Below are 23,520 nucleotides of genomic sequence, written 5' to 3' on the forward strand. Positions count from 1 at the left end.
AAACTTTGTGGAGTTCAGTGCTTGCTTATATGGAAAAAAAAAAAAAAAGAATTTTGATATGAGTTTAGCCTAAAACAAATGAGCCAACCAAAACCGGCCATCATCGCAGAGACAGTAGTTACTGTTTCCCGAACATTTTTTCCCTGCCTTCCTGGGCCTTCCATGATCATCATTCTCAGTGGGCCTACTCAGTAGAATAAGAATACTCAGGAGAGCAATGTGCTTCTCTCTAGCCTCTCCCACGTGTCATGGCACGGGTGCATCTGACTGTCCATTATGCCGCAGGTTAGGAGGTGGCACCTCACCCCAAGTGAAGAGGAAGCTATAAGTACAAAAAAGCTTATTATGGAACAATAATTACACACACACACACACACACACACACACACACACACACACACACACTTATCCTTGGTAACCAACTTTGATTCTTGTAAACAAGCTATCTTTGCTTCCATAGTAGGATAAGTCCCCAAGGTCTGTGCCCATGCTCTTAGCCCACACCAGTAACTATGATCATAATTGGAGAAAGAGGTCCTAACACGTGTAATGAAAGTAAGGATCTCAGTGTTGGACTATTCTAGCTTGAACACAAAACGCTTTCATATAAGACGGACTAAGAAAAGGGTACAGACACAGAGAGGAGAAAAAGGCCACATCAAAAAGCCAACAGATGCTACACTTACTCAGTGAGCAGGCAAAGAATAACTGTTAAGGGGCCGGGCTGGTGGTATGTGTACAAATGCTAAAGTCTGAGCCCCAAGATCTGGTTACAGTGCAGACGAGTGTACTCTCACAAACACCTAATGACGTCGTATAAACTTTGCTCCCCAATATTCCAATTAGTTAAATAAAAGAGGCTAAATGGCCTGTAACTGGGAAGAAGAGAGATAGGTTGAGCTTTGGTTCTGGGGTTGCGGTCTCAGGAAGGCCAGGAGAGAAGAGGAAAGAAGAAAGGAAAATGGTGGAGAGAAAGAGTGTGGGCTGATGGAGCAGGTGGATCCCTGACAGGACAAAGATGGGCAAGGAACTTTGGGAAATGCAGCTGGAAGGTAGCCAGACTAGCTTAGAAAATTAGCTTAAACCCTACCTTTTTTGCTTTAAGACTGTTTAACTAAATCAATAGGTCTCAGTCTCGGTTATTGGGGAACTAGCTGGTTCATAGGAAAGCCCTATCAAATTACATAAATGCTCAGCAACAAGTAACTGGCTGCCTGAAGCTGGGACTAGCAAGGAAGGCATCTGCTCTGGAAACTTCAGAAGAACAGGGTCCAGCCAGGGTCCAGAATTCAGATTTCTGGTTTCCAAAACTGTAAGAGAATAATTTCTATTGTTGTTTTTAGCCATCAAAAATAGGTATTTTTGTAATATACAAAATGGCCAAGAATACTTACACTTCATTAATTTTATTAGTAGTTCTTTGAACGGCAATGATACTAGTGTTGTGATTTAGAGTTTTGGCTTAGCCAGTTTTGTATTTTATTTGTTGCAGTGCTGGGAATGGAACACAGTGCCCCCTGCATGCTAGGCAAGCACTATATCATGTATAAGAAACTATAAAGAATTGTGCTAAGGTTACAAATCACACATTTCAATATAAAATGATAAATAGTAAACCAAATATATGAAGTAGATAATAAAAATTTATTTGGAAGCTGGAAAAGGTGATGCACACTGTAGTCCCAGTACTCTGGGAGGCAGCGGCAGGAAAGCTCTGTGGGTTCAAGGACAGGCAGCCTGGTCTACAACATGAGTCCAGGACAGCTAAGGCTACATAGAGAAACCCTGTCTCGATGAAACAATGACAAATTATTTTAAAATATCAGAATGAGCTCACAATTTTTAGACTTATTTTCAAAGTCTAAACACAAGCTGGGGAGAAAATTTGTTCAGCACTTGCCAGTCTCACACTCACATCTACATTATACCCCAGAGGGGGAAAGAGTGCTCCTTAGAGAAATGGCTCAGTTTAAAGGGCAAAGAACTTACAAGTTAAGACTCTCAGACTATTTTTGTATCATAAAATGATTTCTTGGGTATCAGTAAGGTTGTATTAAAAAAAAGTACTGGAGTCTGCATGAATTTGTTCCCATCTAAAGTGATAATCAAGTCTCAAAAATCGAATCTAGATTGACACAAAATGACAAAAATCCAAGAATTCTGAATGATACACCACAGAAGAAGCCAAATGAAACTCACCAGTTGCTTTGTTACGTTATCCATTAAAGCAAGTCCTTATTTTGAAAAGTGGCAACACAGGAAAAAAAAAAAGTCAGTACTATACACAAACAAGAATGAAGACCCAATTGCAAGTGCTAGTTGCTAACCATCCTGGCTGGCTTTTGTCAACTTGGCACAAAATAGGGTCATCTGGGAAAAAGAATCTCAAGAGTGGAATTGCCTCCATCACACTACAAATAGGCAAGTCTGTGGGAGCATTTCCATGATGGATGATTGATGAGAGGTGGCCAAGCCTACTATGGAAGTGCCACTCTTGGACAGGAGGTCCTGGGCTTTATAAGAAAACAGGCTGAGGAGTTGGCGAGATGGCTTGGTGATTAAGAACATTGGCTGCTCTTCCAGAGGACCTGAGTTCAATTCCCAGCACCCACATATCTGTAAGTCAAGTTCTGGTGGATCTAACCCCCTCACACAAACATACATGCAAGCCAAACACCAAATGAACATTAGATAGATGAGATAGATAGATAGATAGATAGATAGATAGATAGATAGATAGATAGACAGACAGAAAGAAAGAAGACAGATAGATGATAGTTAGGTAGATGACAGACAGACAGACAGAAGCAAACTGAGCAAGCCATGGGAAGCAAGCCAGCACACAGCATTCCTCCATTGTCTCTATTTCATTTTCTGCCTTGAGTTTCTGCCCTGACTTCCCTTCATGATGCACTGTGATTGGGACACTTGAGTGAGCCAAATGAACTCTTCCCTACCTGTTGAGAGCCAGACCAAGCCAAGACCTTTTGAAAGGCCCTAATGATGGGACAATAGATACTTAGTTCTGTGTCCTTACTTAGCAGCAGACTTCTGGTGCTGAGCTCAGAGCCTCAAAGCAGCTAAGGTTTCAATTGAAGAGAAGTTGGCTTTTCTTCCTGAGGAAACTGGAGTTATCAGTCCCAAAGCCGCTCGCTGCATCCTCGGTCTGCTCTTGAGATTGATTCCCTGTGTTCCCTTTCACAACATTGCTTTATTAGCCACCTGCCAACTTTGTCCTGTTGTATAATAGTTTTTGCCAACTCTGTCCTGGAAATAGAATATAGGATGCTGTACTTCTTATTCTTAACAAGCTTGCTTGGCATAAGGCGTAGCTTGCACAAGGCTTCCCAATGCCAGCTTTCTGTCTCCTTTTTTCTTCTCATCCCCTGGCTACTGCCCCTTTACGATCCTGTCCTGAAGAACCCCCCCCCCCCCACTGGTCTAGGTCACCCACCCAAGGAGATTTTGGTTAGAACGTTTTGTCACAGCAATAAAAAGCAAACAAAGACCCTAGTTTAATGTAGAAGGGAATTAGGCAACCATCAGTTTGTAACACTCAGTTCAATTGATCCAATCAAAGATTATCAGTTGGTTTTTAAATTTTCTGGCACAAAACTAATATATAACTGGTTATATCAAACTGTCACCAAGATAACAGGACAAAACGCCTTTCCAACACAAGGGAAAACACAGCTAGACAACGGAGCAATCAGATCACCACGGGATGAACTGAATAACCTCGCTGACTCACAAAGCAAATAGACAATTCTCTCTCTCCTACAACATTCTCCACAAAAACACTCCATGCACTTATCATCCATTAAATCGAACCCTAATAAAGAGCAACTTCAGGACCTAAGCTACTGTGAGGTGAGGTGAGGAAGCAATCAGGAAAACGGAAAAGGTAAGAACTCCCTATGAAAGGGCCCTCCCAGCATCTTCACTGTGTGACTGCCAGAACTAAACACCTGTCTTAGGCGCAAAGACATGTTATACACACCTAGACACAATGTGCCACTGATCCTGTGCATGTTGGAAATGGAAAACACACCTGAAACAAACTGGAAAATATGAATGTTCGGAAATATCATGAAGCTATTTATTTCAGTAATGATGGTTTTATTCAAAAACAAGAAGAATCTTTTTTACTTAAAAAAAAAAATGAAAACAAAATATCAAAGGAACATAATTCTGATTAACTCATAGGTTAAAAAAGTACTGATTAAATATAAGAAAGACTAAAATAAAAGACAAAATTAATATTGGCAGACATTTTTAAACCCCCCCCCAAAAAGAGCAGTAAGTGAAAAATTAATGGTATTCCAACACATTATACAATTACAAAAAGTATAGTAAAACTGTGAACAATTTAACATCAAAGAATGTTACAGCTAAGATGTCAGGGGGGCAAAATACAGACAGTCAGCTACAGATGGCTGTTTCTCTCCCAACGGCTGGGTAAGTGAGGCTAAATGTAGACTCAAAGCCTGCAATTTGAGGATAGTAAATGTTCCTCAAATCTGAAGTCTGGGAGCAGAAGGAGAACATGGGACCACTCAAGCACGAGGAGAAGATGGAAGGACTCTTTCATAAGGAGGAGATTGAACCATTCTTGCACGGAGAAGAGATGGACCATTCTCACATGGGGAAGAGATGGACCACTCTTGCATGGGGAAGAGATGGACCATTCTCGCATGGGGAAGAGATGGAACCATTTTTGCAGAAGGAGAAGGAACCATCATCCCTGAAGGAGGAGGAGATAGAACCACTCTTCTAGGTGGTCTTCAGCCTCCTCCCCACTAACTCTGCTCCACTCCTGGCTTGGATGACAATGCAGCAGGTTATAATGCACTGCCCCAGCCCCTCATCACTGTTTACCTATTTCCATTAATGTTCTGAGAAGCCCCAGTTACCTAGAAGTTGACCTTCCACAGAAAAGAACGTGATCGGCAAACAGCAGCATTTGCTTCCTTGCCAAAGAGCTCCAAGAAGCTCATAAAACACAAACACTAAAATCAGGGCTCAGTAGTTCACTAAGTATAGGTGCCTGCTGCAGAAGCATGGAGACGTGAGTTCAACCCTCAGACTCCGCACAATGGTGGAAGAAGAAAAGTGACTCCACACAGTTGTCCTCTAATCTCCACATATGTCATAGCACACAGCACTCACAGACAGTCACAATAATAATATTTGTTTTGTTTTGTTTCTGTTTTTTCGAGACAGGGTTTCTCTGTGTAGCCTTGGCTGTCCTAGACACGCTTTGTAGACCAGGCTGGTCTCGAACTCACAGCGATCCACCTGCCTCTGCCTCCCAAGTGCTGGGATAATATTTTTTTTAAAGAGTGAAAATAAAGCCAGGCAGTGGTGGCACACGCCTTTAATCCCAGTACTCGGGAGGCAGAGACAAGCAGATCCCTGTGAGTTCGAGGCCAGCCTGGTCTACAATGATAGTCCAGGACAGCCAGGGATACACAGAGGAAACACTGTCTCAAAAAAAAAAAAAAAAAAAAAAAAAGAATGAAAATAAAATGAGCAAGGTGGTGGTTCGTGCCTATAATCCTAGTACCCTGGGAAGCTAACGCAGGAGGTTGCTACAAGCAACAGGGCAGACTGCACTAGAGAACGTTGAGTGGGACAGAGTGAGATCCTATCTCAAAACAAAAACAAAAACAAAGGAAGAGTAGAAGCAAGGAACAAGATGGAGAGAGTAAGGGATGAATCAGAAAAGTTTAAAACTTTAGTTAGTTAGTTAGTTTTTCAAGACAACGTTTTTCTGTGTATTCATAGCTATCCTGGAATTTGCTTTATAGACCAGGCTGGCCTAGAACTCAATGACCCGCCCATTTCTGTCTCCAAGTGCTGGGATTAGAAGGTGTGTACCACCACGCCTGACTAAAACATTTTTAAAATTAGACTTGTATTTGCTCTTTAACTCTTTAGATTATATTCCTAAGGCAAATTAGCTTACCTAGTGCCTATAGCTGTTTGTGGGAAGTTGGGGGAGGGGCACTGTACATCCACATGTGTGCACATAGAAGCCTGGGAACAACCTTGAGTGTCATTTTTCAGGACTCATCCACCTTGTTTCGTGAGATAGTCTTTCTCACTGGCCTGGAGGTGAACAAATCAGCTAGACTGGCCACCTGTCTCCCTTTTGCCAGCACTGGTATTGGTTACAAGCATACACCACTGGGTCTGGCTCCCCACCCCCAATAGAGGCTAGACGCAAGTCCTCATGAGTGTGCTTAACTGACTCTGCAGCCCAAGTAGGTTAACTTGTGATTCAAGTTAATCCAAAGAATACCTTGCCCTTTTTTTGCAGGGGTGGGGGTGGGGAGCTCATAACAGGGTTTCTCTTGTAGTCCTGGCTGTCCTGGATTCATTTTGTAAGGCAGGCTGGCCTGGAACACACAGAGATCCGCCTGCCTCTGCCTCCTGAGTGCTGGGATTAAAGGCGTGCATATCATACCATAAGCAAACAAAATAATTGTTGGGGAGGGGGGGTTGGCTTTTCATTTTGTTTTGGTAGTACTAGGAATCAGTCCCACAGGTAGGTATATGCTACTCAAGACTCTCGGCTCATCCAGCAGCTGTCACAGAGTGTGGTGGCGCAGGGCTGTAATCTAATCTCCCTGAAGTGCATAGTACTGGACGCTGCACTGAAGGAGGGATGATTTCCTGTTACCTTTACATTCATCTTTCTTGCTGATCTTCTCCCATACAGTTCTGCACCAGTGTACAAACTGCCATCTCAGTCCCTCCACATGTCCCTTCCCCCAGGTACAATGCAAAGCAATACCCAGCTATTAAAAGGCAAACTGAGTCCATTCCAGAAAAACAAAAACAAACAAACAAACAAACAAAAAAACAGAAAAAAATCACAGAAAATAACCAACCACACTACAAACAGCCCAGAGACCAAGGGGAAAGCATTCAGCTCATCTTAGGAATGGCACCTCTAGCAACCTCTGGACCATAACAGAAATGTGTGAACTTGACACCATCAGCACTAGTCATCTCAAATGGTCTGAATGTTCTTTCTTTTTTTCTTTCTTTCTTTCTTTCTCTTTCTTTCTCTTTCTTTCTTTCGATTTATTTGCTTATTATTTATACAGTATTCTTCCCACATGTGTGCCTGCACACGAGAAAAGGGCATCAGATCTCATTATAGATGGCTGTGAGCCACCATGTGGTTGCTGGGAATTGAACTCATGACCTTGGAAGAACAGACAGTGCTCTTAACCTTGGAGCCATCTCTCTAGTTCTGGCCTGAATTTTCTAATGACTGCCAACTTATCATCTGCAGAGGGACTGTTATGAACCAAGCTCCTTGTCCACCCAGAATGTGCTATGTCTATCCCTACACCTGAGAAATCACAGCACAAAACTGACTGGCAGGGTTGGAGACAATGACTGCTATATGTGACAGGAAAGCGTGACACGTGAAGTCTTCACAGCATGGTTATCTAAGCAAGACCTGCATAACACCACCACCAGCTGCCATAGCAGTTAGACGGGGAAAAATCTCACAGTGGCCCTAGCACTAGAAGAAGACACACAGTAACTAATGATCACTGTGAGAGGGAGAATCGGTTTTCTCTGGGGATGAGTGTCTTGCTAGGTTAGCCAAACCCAAGCATGAAACAGTAAATGGACTAAGCAGGAAGCATAGATAGATGGTGTGTGTGTATGTGTTTGTGTGTGTGTGTGTGGCAGAGAGAGAGAGAGAGAGAGAGAGAGAGAGAGAGAGAGAGAGAGAGTGTTTCTGTTGCTGCGATCTGTGATAAGATACCATGACCAATGCAATCTATAGAAGAGTTTATTTGAGGCTTACATTTTTAGAGGGTTAGAGTCCTGGGTGGTGCAATGGAAGTAGCAGGTAGCAGGCAGCTAGAGAAGAAGCTGAGAGCTCACATCTCAACCCACAAACAGGAACCACAGAGTGCACTGGGGATGACTGGAGGATTTTGAAGCCTCAGAACTCACCCCTGTGATACACCTTCTCCGATAAAACCACGCCTCCTAATCCTTCCCAAACAGTTCCACCAACTGGGGATCAAATACTCAAACATATCTACCGATAGGGGTCATTTTTAAACCACCAAATTATATAAGAATAATTAAAGGAAACAAGGCCACGAATTTGAGAGAGACGTGGCAGGAGTTGCAGGAGGTAAAAGGAAATGATGTAATTACAGTACACAGAGGGAATTCTCAAAAAAAAATTAATTAACAAAATTATATCGAAAGTATTTAATACTATTAAATTGTATAATTTAAAATGGCTAAAATGATGAAGCTATTGTTGTATATGTTTAGCAATAATTTTAGGAAGAAAGAAACTTTCATCTTGCTCTTAGACTTGAACAAAAAAAAAAAAAGAAAAAAAGAAAAAAAGAAAAAAAAAATTGGTATCACCACCTTTCCGCCCATCCAGAGGCCATGAATTTGAAAGAGAACAAGGAGAGGAGGATATATTGGAGAATTTGGAATGAGGGAAGAAAAAGGGGAAATAATGACATATATATAACCTCAAATATATAAATAACCTCTTTTTTCCTTTGAAAAGTATACTTATGCATAATTTATGTATATACTAAAATTAATTCATATATACTATATATTATGCTATAATTCTTACTATATAATTTATATAGTAATTCAGCTACCTTTGCCTCTGTGATATCTATGTTTTCCCTACCTTGGGCCATTGGAATTAAATCCTAGGCTTCATGTATGCTAATTAAGCACTTTGTCCCCAAACTATATTCCTATTTATAAAGTAACACTTCCATTTGTACAGACACCGGCAAATGTATGAACACACAGAAGTGTCATGCTGGTGTGTGTGTGTCCTTCCGTCTGTCTGTCTGTGTGCCTATCTTGTCAAAAAGGGGGCAGAGAATGGAGGTGAGGGTGGGATCAAACAAATATACTTTATTTGTTGTTAAAAACAGAACATGGAAAATGGAAGAGATATTTCTAGGTTTTATGCAAAACAGGGTGAAAACTTTTTTTTTAAATGAGTAGCTCACACACTGGCTTTCCTATGGGGAAGGCCTCAAGGGTAATGCCTATGACACAGCAGAGTGAAATTTGAAGATAAAAATGAAAGACAACGAAAGCTTTTAGTTCTTATTTTATACCCTCAGAAGGTTATGAATTTGACATAAAGAGTTAACAACAAACTAGCAACAGCTAGGCACTAGGAAAGTGGGTAGTTAGGGGTTTTCCATGTTTCTTCACGACAACTTGCCTTCTCACATGAATATATGGATACAGGAAGGCCACTTAAGCTACAGGACCTGTCCTCTTAAGCAGCCCAGGCTGCTATGGAAGGCAAACAGAACAAGCATTTTGTTTTGAGTTGTTGATTTAACAAGCTTTTCCAGAAAACCAAAACCTCTTCCTCTGTAGATAAGAAAATCAGAAGCCAAAGTCCAGAACAGAGAAACACATGCATCTCCCCAAAAAGCACAGCTCAGATAGGAGCAGCGTAATGCTTCCCCTACCATGGCTTTCTCCATAAAAAATGGCTGCTTCTTACCTGATCGCAGATCAGCTCCCATTTTTTCTCGTTGTCATACTGCCTCAGTAACCTGGCTTTGTCAGGAGGTAGGTTCATAGCATTCTGTGAAAACAGAAAGTAAAAGGATCTGTTATATAGCACAGTACCTCAAAGGTAGGGAGAAAATTGCTACGGGCGTTTGATGACAGCATTGCGATGCCTAGCATATGATTCAACCTGCAGATGTCATTCCCACATCCCTTTGGTTCATTTATATATCAGTGAACCATTTGTTTCCATGCTTTAGAATAATCAGACATGCACATCAGCAGAAGTAGTGCTGTCCGTTCATTTCATGGCAGCCTCCCTTCGTAATCAATAAAGAGGTCAGAAGTGGCTTCTCAGAACATGCAATTCCACAAAGACACCATAAGAAGACTCAATGGTCAGAATCGTTGAAAGAAAACGTCAAGTTTGCACCAGATGACAGGGAGAAATGCTTTCTACATAAGCCTAGTAATAGCCTGAGTTCATCCCCAGACCCAACATAAAACACCAATGCACATAAAATAAAGGTAAATATTTTTTTAAAGTGAGGCAAAAACAAAATAAAAGACAGATAAGTAAATAATGATAACTGCCTTCTGTGCTGCCTGGGAAAACATGGCATTCCTCTTGGACTTGCTAATATAGCCAATCAATTTAACTGTGCCTGAGTATGAAGCTGAGCTTGCAGTGAGTAGTGGACATCAAGGTCAACATTTAGACATTAGCACCATACAAACCCCTTTGAGTTGACCATGGACTTGCCTGGATACAGGCATGTGTTATGACCCCAATGTCCCAAATAACCTACCATACATACTAAGACCCTTAGCAACAGGACATGGAGGCAAAGTCTGAGAGCCCAGAGGAAGCTCAGATCTGCCTGTGTCCTGTCTAAACACTTGAACTAAGTACTCACTTCAGGTGTTATGTCTACTGATCCCCCTGTGCCAGCATTGACACATTAGAGTCCTCCCTACAGAGAGAACGCAGTCCCTTGACTAGGCAAATATCTGGGAAGGCAGATGCAAAAGCCTTGGCCTGTCAATGCTCAGATTTCCCAACTGTCTGGAGGTCTGGGCTTACGACTAGACCACTCCTCCTGGTCTGGCATTTTGTGCCTCAGGGTAAATCAACTTTAATGGAAGTAAGACTAGGCAAACTATACTGACTTAATGTTAGGAAATCACTATGTAATGACTTGATAGGTTTAACCCAAGCATTTCCCCTTAAACCCAGCCTGATATTCATATTGATAGTCCTTAAATATACCTACCATCTATTTATTTGAACCTAAGCCATCAGATTTTAAAGCTTGTGGCCTGCTTTCAGAATTATGAAGGGATTGTCTCTTTTAATGTCTTAAAGTATTCTATGCTAACGACATATTTAGAAGAACATCTACTAAAGCTTCCTAAATATTGAGAGATATAAAATGGGGGACATAGTGTCATGTGACCCAGGTCCTTGGAAAAGCTACTTAAAATTGAATGAAAACGCATCTATTTGTATTTGTGACTCTGTACAGTTAAAAATACAGTTAAACAACCAACCTTGGAATATGGCAAAGAATTCCATATATATCTCTCCTGGGTGGAAGAGCACAGGGTTATGTACTATTAAGTAAATAGCCCTTCGTTGCTTATTTGTACCCTGGAGATAAATGTTTTCCTCTGAGACTAGTTCTTGACCCTCAGATTAGTACTCCTGGGTATGATTATACGCAGTACAAGATTGCAAGATAAGTTAAACGAGTTTTCCCCTCCAGTCCTCATTAGTCCCCGGAGATAGGATGGAATTTTGTAAATGCCTGAACTACAGTGTCCAACGCAGTATATTAGGCATGAAGCATGTCCAACCTCAATCTTGCAGGCATAGGCATGTGAGGTTGATATGATTTTCCCCAGTTATATGGGGAAAGAGGCCTGGAGGACTTGGTTAACTTGCTTAAGGCTGCACAGACTCATAGGAACAAACCTTATTAAGTCCCCCAGGATACATTCTAATGGTGCCATCAAGTTCATTGTGCAGAAAAATAAAATGTCTAGTTACTCAAAACGCTGTGCCAATCCTCTGCTAAGCACTCACGCGAGCAGATAACAACCACAACTGGAGGGTCTTGTTGGTACAAAAAGAAAGGTAAGGTAAGATGCTCCTACTAAGCTAACTTTTATTTTTATTAAAAAAAAAAGTCTTCTGTTGGATGAATATTTATGAAGCACTGTCCCTGTACAAACACTATGCAACATGCTGGTTGGCCCTGGGGAAAACCAAATATATTAGGTTCCCAGAAACCATGTATTATGGTGAGAGACAAAAAGCTTTCCCAAGTCTGGCAAGTCTTCATAGGGGTTATCAGAAGGAAGCTAGGGTTAAGGATGAGGATACAGCTTCCAGGGAAAAAGGAATAAAAACGGAAGTTTAAACAGTAGTCAGACAAGTGAGGAGTGGACAAATAGTGCCAAGCAGAGCAAACAGAAAGGAGGCCGTGAGACAGCCAAAGGGCTCCAAGTATCCACGGTGGCAGAAAAGGACTAAGAGAGAAGGAAAATCAGAAAAGATGTGAGTCAAAGCCACACCCTTCTCAGAAAGGCCACTCAAGTTCAGTAACTGTACTTAAATGTAAAGTGCAACATGAACCCTGCGACTGCCTATATGTATGTCTGTGCACATGCATTCTGTGCCCTTGGAGACTAGAAAAGAGCATCAGATTCCCTCAGGCTGGAGTTACAGGTGGTTGTGAGTCTCCATGTGGGAGCTGGGAAGGGAACCTGGGACCTCCAGAAGAGCAGCCAGTGCTCCAACTCCTCAAACATTTTTAAACAAACAAACAAACAAAAAATAATAGAAGCAAGTTGTTCTGCAAAGTTGCCACAAGTGGGACATAAAGAAATGATTAGTAGAACACAGAAGCAGAGGCCAGGGAGGAGGCCAGGGCAGCAGCAGTGTGAGTGATGCTCATCGCCAAAGGAACTAAATTGTACTGATGAGAAGAGACAGCTGGGGAGCTGAGCTCAGCAGGTAAAGTACTTGCTGTATACAAATGTGAGGACCACGGTTCAGATCTCCAGAACGCAGGTCAAAATCATGTGGGTGGAGCAGCCCTCTGGAACTCACAGCACACAGGAAGGAGAGACAGGGAGCAAGCTGGCCAGCCAGATTAGCTAAACACCAAATTCCAAGTTTAAAGGAGTTCTGTCTCAGTGTTGAAGGTGGAAAACTATAGAAAAGACAATGTCAACCTCACACATACACACACACCACTGTATGCCAAAATGGTTACACACATATGCAACATACACCACACACACACACACACACACACACACAAACACACACACACACACGCATACACCCGTGCAAAAGAAAGAGAACGGGGTTATGAGAGAAAAGTTCAATGAACCCTAACTGGATATAGACTTAGGAACCGGAAGAGTAACAAGAGACAACTTTTGCTTGAGGCATATGCTAGTCCACGGGAAGAAAGGAGCACATAAAAAAAGCAGCATCTGCGTGGTGGAAGTGGTAAAGAATCAGATTTCTAGCCTCCCTGTCTAGATCTGAGGATGTATGAGAAAACCAAGAGAACAGTAAAAGCAGACAGACAGACAGAGCCATGAGTTTGGAGGCTGGAGAATAGGTCTATGTTGCCCTGAAGGAAAAGAGCCTCACAATTACTTTCAACTCAACACTAATTCTTGTCAGGAGCAGCATCTCCAAACCCAAGGTAAAACAACAAGGAAGTCATGTAATTGCTATATATGAATTAATTTAAAAATCAAAACTTAGCCAGGTGCAGTGGCAGGCATCTGTAATCCCAGCACTCTGGGAGGCAGAAGCAGGCAGATCACTGTGAGGTCAAGGCCTGCTTGGTCTACAAAGTGAGTCCAAGATGGCTCTACAGAGAAACTCTGACTCAAAAACAAAGCAAATAAACAAAAATTAAAAGTTCCTAATCATTCACCAAGCACCTAAAATGCCAGTCTCTCAAGTCAGGTCTCTGAGATATTCAGGCAGATTAGAGCCGAGTAATCCCATGGGGATCAGGAGGAAGCCATTTAGTTTAGGATCAGACACTACATAGAAACTGGCAATAACTACTCTAAAAATCTCTGTAGTGTGAACTCATCCTAGCCATATTATACAGGACAGGACTCTAAAGTCCAGCCTAAATATTAGTGCAGGTAACTCACAAAAATACCATCTCTCCCTACACCCCTCTGGGGTATGTGTAAGCGTACCACTCTTCGATTTGGCTGTAGGCTTCCCAACAGTGACATCTCTGCCTCACCCAGATGTAGTGATGCCTAAGATAAGGAGCTCTGTTTTCCTCCTCTTATCTGTCAGCCCATCTAGAAATTACTGAGCTCTGACTAGGTGCCAGAATATCTGCACCACAGGCATCTGAACAAATTTAATCATGACATCACCACACACAAGGCCTGAATATATACCGCGTTCAAGTTGAAAAGCTCAGTGGGTGTTAATGACCTGGGGTCTATACTGTGTGAGTTTCTTGCTACACTAAATTCACCATTAAGAGCATTCTTTATGCAATGACGTCCTTTCCTTCCACTCAGCTTGGACCCTGCTCATCATTAGAACCACTCACAGCGCAGCTAACTACAAGAAGACACTCTACTTGGACTCTGACAACATTCACAACTGTGACGATTTTTTTTTTCCTGTTAATGAGCAAAACACGGTATGGCAGTCACTGTACTTTAAGGATGTTTTGGAATAAATAAGTTAAATAAATAAATTTTTAAAAAGACTCAGCCATCCTCTCGGTCTGCAGTGCCTTCACCAACTTAGAGTTTTGCTTTGCACTATAAATAAGTATACACAGGAAAAAAGCATTCCCAATTCTCATAAAACATCAATCAATGGAGCGTTTTACTTATTACTCTTAAAATGAGCATTCATCGGAAACAGTCTACAATTCTAATAATTTCCAGCAAATAGAGTGAATGTTGGGCATTCTTTGGCTACAAGTAATGTACCTCAACACTTGTCTTGCTGCCTGCTGCCAATAACCTCACACTGCTATCAGCTGCAGCAACTGATCTACACAACAGCAGTTGTGCTTGTGGACTCCATCCCGACAGTAAGTGCTTTCTTCCTTAAAACCATCTGAAAACAAACGTTTTAAGAACAATGACCTATTCATATTTCTGAATATTTTATAAGGACATCAATAGTGACCACAGTGCATCTATCATGACCTATACATTTGAAGTTGTAATTATAAATGAATATTGCATAACATTGCATGCAACACAGTGGGATGTAGGCACCCAATTCATTCAGAACCAAATCACCTCGTGCTGGAGAACACAGGAGTGTAGAGTCCTGCTCTTGCCCTGGGTACTAGGTAAAAACTGAAACCTGTAAAATATCCTTTTACCTCGTATCCTCAGGGCGCATAGGGGAAACCTACAATAAGACACAGACACACAGTGCTGAAGGTGAGTAGCACCAAAATACACTTCATACTATCTAACAGCAGTGTCCTTGTCATCTCACAATGGAAGCTCACAGTTATTAAGCCATGGGACTCTCTAGTGGGAAATGCTCCATTACCTAACAACCACTTTTAGCAAAGGGAAAGACGTGGGCTTTGCAAGCCATGTTGCTTCTAGGAGAAGGAAAGGTGTGAACAAGAGAGATGGCTTATACAGCCTCCCAGGGCTCCTAGTTTAACAGTGATACATGCTTTCTAGGAACCCAGCAAAGGAATAAAAAATCTTTAAAAAATTAATAGTTGAAGCCTGAGAGATAAGCAGTAAAAGGCTTGAAAGATCAGGAAAAACAGAAACAAAAACAAACAAACAAAACATGTTCTGTGCAAGCATGAGAGCCAGAGTCCAACTCCCAAGCTCTCACATAAAAAGCCAGGAGCATGTCTATAACCCTGGATTGAAGGGCAGAGACAAACAGATCCCAGGAGCTCAACAGCCACACATGGTAGGCAAAAAGACAAGCTCCTCCCCACACAATCCTAGTCTCTCTTCCTTTCATGTGAGTATGCAGGTCCCCTTTCTCCCTGTCTCTCCTCTTCCCCCTCCTTCTCTCCCCCGCCCCCAGCATGACATCACATAAGCAGGGGGGAAAACTAATTTAGCTGTGGTTGAAAAGGTAAATTTACCCTCCTAGCCAATCCCATGTTCCATGTAACTACAGTCACCTTGCATCTTGAGAAACAAATCTTTAAAGCGTTCATCTTTCAAAAATGAAAACTACCCACTGAACAACTCCCCATTTCCCTATCCTCAAAATCATAGGCTTTGCTACGAAAAGCAAGAGCACGCGATGGGCTGCAACCTGGAGCTTAGACATCAAGAGTGAACTTCAGGAAGCAGATGGGGAAAGGGTAAGTATGCAGAACTGGCCTAGCTGGGCCCACAGCCTTTGCTGATGATGGTGATACACACAATTTGAAAAGAAAGGCAAGTAAAATAAGCACCGCAAAGTTTTAAAAAAAATCCAGTAGTTCAGAACAGAGTCAAAGGTAAGAGTCAAGGCAAGATGCAGCATTTACTGTTCTAGTTATCTCAGGCACTTAGGCTCTTTCCATGCATTCTCCAACTTAGTCTCCTGGCAAATGGGTATTGTTGTTTCCACTTAATAGAGAAGGAAGCTCAAGGACAAGGTGGACAAGGTGACAAAAGCCAGTACCAGAAAATGCTCTGACTACTGGCTTCCCATGATACTGAAGCTATGATGCCTCTCAATTGTGACTTCTCTGAATTAAGTAACTTGCTACTTCTACAAAAAACCACAGTCACCATTAGCACGCAAAGGTCCAAAGGCATGGTATGACAGAAGGAAATGAGATGGAATCTCAACGGACAGGGGGGAGGGGATAAATACACTAATGAAGCCAAAGCATTTCGAAATAACATACCTTCAGAGCAGAGGCCATTTCCTTCTATGGATGGGGTCTCATATGTAGTGTAGCAAAGAGGGGTATTAATTGCCCCAAAAATGGTTATTACCACTAGACCCTGCAGATGTAAGCATGCCTCCACCACTCTTTGATAGTGTGACCTGGGGTAAATTGCTCAAACTGAATCTCAGTTTCCCCTCTTGTGAAATGGAGATGTTCACAGTGTGGCCATGGAGCTGATGGTGGTAATGGGGTAGCAATAAGACAGAGCTGAAAAGAAAAAAAGAAAAAAAGAAAAAAAAGAAAAAAGAAAAAAAGCCAAGTGACAGATAATGCATTCAGAATAACAATAGAACACATGAGAACTATGCCAGAGATCAGAAAGCTTTGCAAATGTGTAAACAAAGGAAGGAATATAGGAAGAGATAAGAGCAACAACACAAAGAATAAACCTGGAGGGAAGAGGCAGGTGGTTTAAGATTAGGTAGTGTGGACTTCAAACCACAAAATCTGTAAGTTACACCAGAGCAGAGAGAAGTGACCACTGAGGAAATGAATGTACTGGGAAGGGAAGCCTCCACAGAAGGTCCCAGAACACAACGGGCAGCTAAAGCTCTTACTCCTTCCACCTTGTCATCTTCCCTATTATAGGGAGATGAGGCAGTAAGGCACCAATGCTCCGGTGCTCACATGCAGTGGATGAGGGCAGCAGGGAGTGGACTGCCAGCTGGGCACACGTCTCACTCTTCTGTTCAACTGAAAAGCTGTCCGCTTCTGTGACCTGTATTCGTGACTACCTGACATCATCAGTAGTAGCATCTCTCTAGCCTAGAGGATCCTGGTAAGATACACAGCTTCTTCCTTGGTGTATGACTCAGACAGGCAGACAGCCAAATAGCTCCCCAAAGTGAATCACTGCAGCCAGACATCTCTCACAGTTACTGTTACTTTATTTAATCATCGAGGGTATTGATCTCATTCCCGGTAGCCAGTGAAGCCCACACGGGTACAAAAAAGTCTCTCCCTAATCTGGTTCTATCTATAAAATTAAACCTGACTGGAACACTGTCCATTGTAGGGAACAGGACACGCCTCTGACCTCCCATTCTAATCTTAGCTGCAATCTGTTGTCTCAGAAAGCTTGCTTTCTGTGAGTATTGAATGAAATTCATACTCACCCTTTATCACATTCACATGTCCAGAGCCACGTTGGGCTTGAGGCGTTATACCCATAATCCATCCATTTGGGAGGATGAGGCAGGAGATCACTACAGTTAACGGTTAACCTAAGCTACATAGTGAGTTCTAGACCAGCCTGGGCTATAGCGTGAAATCCTGTCTCAAAATAAAACAAAGTACAGAGCTGGAAAGACAAGCTTGTGGCCTCCTAGTCCCGCTGTCCTTTCCAGAGGGACTCATCAATTCCATGTCACCAGCTGAGGGAGAGCTGAGCTTCAATGCAGGATCTACTGTGCAGAATGCCAACCATACTGACAAAAGTGAATCATGCAGCAGAAATCATGGTAAAACTGAGTGGGAGAGCTGGTCTCAACAGGAGGGCACTGCTGCGATTATGGTCACTGAGGACAAGTTCCCTGCACTCCATCTCCTTGTTCCTCGGTTCACCAGCTCAAGTGATTCAATACCCAACAGATGTCAGAATCATACCACCGCCTTCTGGCCCTAACACCAGCTGAAATACAGATTCCCATCACACCCAGGCTCAGGGAATACTGGACAAGTGATCAAGCCATTCCCTTCAGACCTTCCATCTGGCATTCACTAGAAGCACGATGCCTGATGCCTTGGCATGCTCTGGGGTTCACACAGCTCTTCATCTCGTCTGCCTTGCTAGGACTGTCTGCATATGCGCATGCACACAGGCCACACAAGGGATGCAGGAAATGCCTTCATGGGCAATCATTAGACAACAGGAGGCTACAGACACAGATCCATTTTAGAAAGTAGAGGTAGGAGATCAGGAGTTCAAGGCCAGCCTCAGCTACACAATAAGTTTGAAGATGGTCTGGGCTGCATGAGACCCAATTTGAAAACAGACAAAACCCTGAATCAAAATCCAGAGTAAGGCTTCTTTTTCACATTATATCAGCTTCCTATGCCACACAATTATGTTGTAAAAATATCTTGATAACTGAATATGACAAATTCAAACTAACTGTAAAAAACAATTAGACTTCACAATGAAGCCACAGGGTCTCCTCTGTCTCGCGTGGTAATCAGCAGCAGTGTATACTCACCTGTTTCTTCCCCTAAAATTGGGCCCCACTCTCCCCTCAACACTTTGGCTTCCCTTTTTGGACTTAGGATCCTTGGTCTCCCTGCCTTTTAATAGTCAGGGGTTGCCTCATACTCTTTAACCTCATTACAAAGATAACCATGGGGTGGCAGGGGGAAGGGAAGCAACTTAAGACTACATTCAGCAAACGTCTGGCTTATGGCATGAGAGACCAACTTCTGTCTTAAAAATAAGCATATCTGCATAATCGTGAAAAATAACTCAGTCTTAAATACTGTTAGAAGCTGCAACACCAAAAGAAGACAGAGTACTGGCCCCCTAATACTTCCTTGCCCTGGGCATATGTATCCATCAGGATTTGATTGCAGGTGTGATGTTTCAGCAGCAAAGAGCTCATACTGCTCGTCAAGTGGACTCAGGTTCAAGTCCCTGCACTCACAACAGGAGGCTCATAACCACCTCCAGCTGTAGGTCAATGAGATCCAACCCACATGCACGTGGTTTGTACACAGAATCACCTGGTCAAAAGTTTTAATTTTTAAGAAGAATCTTAAAATGAGCAGGTTCTCTAGGAATTCTTGAATAGGACCAACAGAGTCATGAGCATCTACAGAAGTGAAGAACGTATCTTAGAGGCACTGGGGAGGATTTGGATAAATTGGGATACTTACACCTACATTACTATTAATACAAAATGGCACTGCCAAGAATGGGGGAGCATACCTGTGATCCCCAGCAATTAGGAGGCTGAAGCAGGCTAATCATAAATTTGAAGCCACCCTGGAATACATACCAATATCTGACTCAACAACAACATAAAAGGTATATACTGACTTAATATATGTCCTCACAATTCCACTCTACACACATGCATTCAAATAGATAACTAATATTTGTAAAAAAAAAAAAAAACCCATAACACTACACTAATATTTATAACTAATATTCACAATTAATAAAGGGTAAAACTACTCAAAGAACTAAAAGCAGATGATTGAATAATAAAATTATACACACACACACACACACACACACACACTCAAAGATTATTATTGGCTTACACTTCCTTATCACTGAAGGAAGTCAGGGCAGGAGCTGAACCAGGGAAGGTACCCAGAGGCAGCAGCTGATTCACTGGCGGTTGAGAGAGGCTGCTTACAGGCTTGTTCCTCCTGGCTTGCTCAGCCTACGGGCTTACTCTTCCTGGCTTGCTCAGGCAGCTTTTTTATAAAACCCAGGACCACCAGCCCCACAATGGGCTGGGCCCAGCCCTCTCCCATCTTTCACTAATTAAGAAAATGTTGCCAGGTGTGCTGGCTCATGCCTCTAATCCCAGCACTCGGGAGGCAGAGGCAGGTGGATCGCTGTGAGTTCGAGACTAGCCTGGTCTACAAAGCAAGTCTAGGACAGTCAAGGCTATGTAGAGAAACTCTGTTTGTTTTTGGATTTTTGAGACAAACAAAAAAAAGAAAGAAAATGTTTTACAGCTGGATCTTATGGACACATTTTCTCAATGGATGCTCTTTCATCTCTGACAACTCTAACTTGTGTCAAGTTGACATAAAACCAGGCAATACAGCTACCATGGTGGTGGTGGCGGGGATGCTAGGGGTCACTAAGGGTCCAAGAGTCGGGGCTACATTCTTGTTTGGTTGCTAGAGTCTCCCTGTGTGCTGTTCAATTTGGGCCAGGTATGGTAGTGCATGCCTTTAATCCTAGCACTCAGAGGCACTTGTAGGTAGATCACTGTGAGTCTGTCTACATAGGCAGTTCCAGGCCAGCCATGGCTATATAGTAAGACACTGTCTTTAACAACAACAACAAAACGCCCCAAAACATAGTTTTCTCAACCCACAGGCTGAGAACCAATGACTTAGAGGGTAGGAGAAGTCAAAGTGATGTCATAAGATAAGCCGGATTTGCTCTGCAGAAGGATGGAGAAATGGAAGCAAAGACAAGGACTGCAGACAGCTCCGAGACTCGCAAAGGCAGAGCAAGGACTCCTTTCCAGAGAGTCCACAGACAAGGGAGCCCAGCTGAGACTTTTAATTTAGCCCTTTAATTTGTAGATAATAACACTGAGCTGCTTTAAAAACAAAACAAGAACCATTCAGCTCACTGCGGCCTGCTATTCTCGCTGGTGACAGTCTAGATCCCCAGTGCAGGGCTTCCTTCAGGCCACAGTTTCAGACCCCAGGATCTTCTCATCCACTCCTCCCTGCCCGGCATCAGAGGCACAGTGACCATTTTACAAGCTCAAACTGATAAAAGCCAGAGCTTCGTTTAATTACAGTAGGAAATAGAGGGTCTTGGGGGACTTGATGTCCTTAAGATTAAATTACTAAAGAGGCTAAAAATAAAGCTATCAGCTCAAGAGGAAAACACTCGGTGAGATAACACGATGCTAGCTAGCTGGTGCAGACACTGACACTGACGCTGAAGCTTGCGCTGCAGCATGTGTCCATCACTCCAGACAGATTATTTCAAGAGTCCACCGCATCTCTAAGACTACACTGGTAAGACAAGCTGGAAACGGTGCCCTGCAGGCCTCTGGTACTCAGCCCTCACAGGTTCGGCAAGGTCCATAAGGCAAACCTTTGTATCTGTGTGTACAATCCTGTATGAAAAGCAGTGTGCTGCTGCTGCTACTATCTTTGTGATCGATATACCCATATGATGTCTAAGGAATGCTTTTATGTTTTCTTAGGGTTTTTTGTTTTGTTGTTTTATTTTTTTAATATATTTTATTAATTTATTCATATTACATCTCAATTGTTTGTTTTGTTTTTTTTAAAGTGCTGTGACAGGGCAAGCCAGTGCAGAGGCTCCACCACCTTGTATTCTTGCTGAGGCCATTTATTTTTGTTTGACTAGAATTTGATCTCCATGACGGGAGGCCGCAGGGAAAGTTACCCAACTCTATTCTAGGAACCCAAAGTCAAGATGTCCCAGCTAAGTTAGCTTGGTTTCTATTAAACTACCTGTGTGTGTAAACCTCCCCCTGAAGCTGCAGAGGGAGCAAGATACCAGGATGTAGGTTCTGCTTTAAAAACCTCTTACTCTAAAAGCTCTGTGCTACACTTGGGTCCCGAGTGCCTAAAGTGTGGTCCCAGCTGGCTGCAATAAAGACAGTCAGTGGGCTACACAGTGGTTGATGGTTTTCTATGGTGGGCACCCCAAAAAAGTGCTTAACTCCATAAAATGCCATAAAACTCCATAAAACAGAAGAATGTGTCTGAATTCCAGAGACAAAGGCAGTTGGATGACCATGAGCTCAAGGCCAAACTGGTCTACACAGCGAATTCTAGGCCTGCCACTGGGGAGATCAAATCAGGACAGTACAGTCTGGATAGAATGGTTTATCTCTTAATGCTTGACCTGACTGGAACCCCAACATTGACCAACATTTAGGAGGATTTGAAGGTAGCTGCAAAAAAACCTACCAGTTTGCCAAAGGTAAATAAGGTAATATAATAACCATGATACAACATAAAACAAAACAAAACAAAAAACTGAGCAGTAATGGCAGTGCTTCCGGGGACTGATCCCAGAGGGATCTCACAACAGTAGGCCCAGGATAGGTACCACTTACCTTTGAGTGTAGCCTGGACTGTATGCAGGAAGAAGAAGAAAAAAAGAAAAAATGCATGTGGGACATAAAAAAAGACACTGTACACACATGGTGTGTGTGGTGGCGAGCAGTCCTCACTATATTGATTCCCTGTGTTCTCAGCTGGGTAAACCACACCTTGGGGGTAAGGGCAGTGGCAACTGCAGTAGCTGAACTCGGTCCACCCACACAGAACGCTCTAGAGGCAAACACTCTTCGGTTTCCTTACAAAGCAGTGTTACGCTTCTCCAAGAGAGCTGCATCTGGAGATATGCCAAGAAACTACAGCGGCCAGGAAATCTTTACATTCTGCAACAACCCGACTCCTCTCATGCAAAAGACGGGCCACACCCAACTCATACACACCAGTCTATCCGAAAGCCAGCGGACCCAGCACCGTGAGTTACTCAAGTGTGCCCCTGACCCAGGCTTGTCCTCTCCAAAGGAGAAACCCAACTCTGGGTGCGAACAAACTATAGTTTGACAACCAGCAAACTCGAGAGGCTTTCATAGCTGACCTAACAAACCACATCTCCTCTTCCAAACAAGCCTTTAAAAACAGACCCCTTTACCCTGTCCTGATCTCAGAGCAGGGTCTGCTGGCCTTCCTGAGGCAGCCAGCCACGGACAAGCAGCTCATTCACCCACTCGCTCTCCTCTACGCATATATTTATACATGGTGGGCACAATATATCCTCTGTTATCTCTCAGGGTTGGGCAATAGGGACATTATTTGATAATGAGGTGCCACGCATACCATGCATGTTTCTAAGTAAATAGGAGTTATTGAAGTTTATCCACCCAAGGCCTGTTATCATATCTTCATCTTCCTTTAATGATTGAAGGACCCTAAGATTTTAGAATGCCTTCTTTTTACAATGAGAGCAAGAAAGTATAATGACAAGCTCAGTAGCTGGAATCTTTTACACCATAACACAAATTCCAATCACTTGTTATTCATTATGCAAAGTAACAGATTTCTGAGTTCCAGTATTGTCATCTACAAACGAGAACAACAAAAAAAAACAAAAACAAAAACAACAACAACAACAACAAAAAAATACACCTCCAACAAACAAAACAAAACAAAAATCAGGATCACTGTGAAACACGGAAAAGAACAACTCATGTGTAGTGACTGCAAGAGAGGCTAAGGTAGAAAATGAAAATTCTAGGTAGACCACAATGTCAAACAGAACACACACACACCA

At 42.6% G+C, this 23,520-nt stretch overlaps 1 protein-coding gene across 3 annotated transcripts in view; it reads right to left on the reverse strand.

The window, feature by feature from the left end:
• Window positions 1-23,520, reverse strand: part of Fmnl2 (formin like 2) — a 287,984-nt gene that overhangs the window by 115,764 nt on the left and 148,700 nt on the right. For all 3 annotated transcript variants that reach the window (XM_051166486.1, XM_051166484.1, XM_051166485.1), the window contains exon 2: window positions 9,548-9,631. In XM_051166486.1, coding sequence (XP_051022443.1) covers window positions 9,548-9,631 — 84 coding nt within the window. The remainder of the gene's footprint in view (window positions 1-9,547; window positions 9,632-23,520) is intronic.

Source organism: Acomys russatus, chromosome 24 (assembly GCF_903995435.1).
Source record: "Acomys russatus chromosome 24, mAcoRus1.1, whole genome shotgun sequence".
NCBI classification, from domain to species: domain Eukaryota; kingdom Metazoa; phylum Chordata; class Mammalia; order Rodentia; family Muridae; genus Acomys; species Acomys russatus.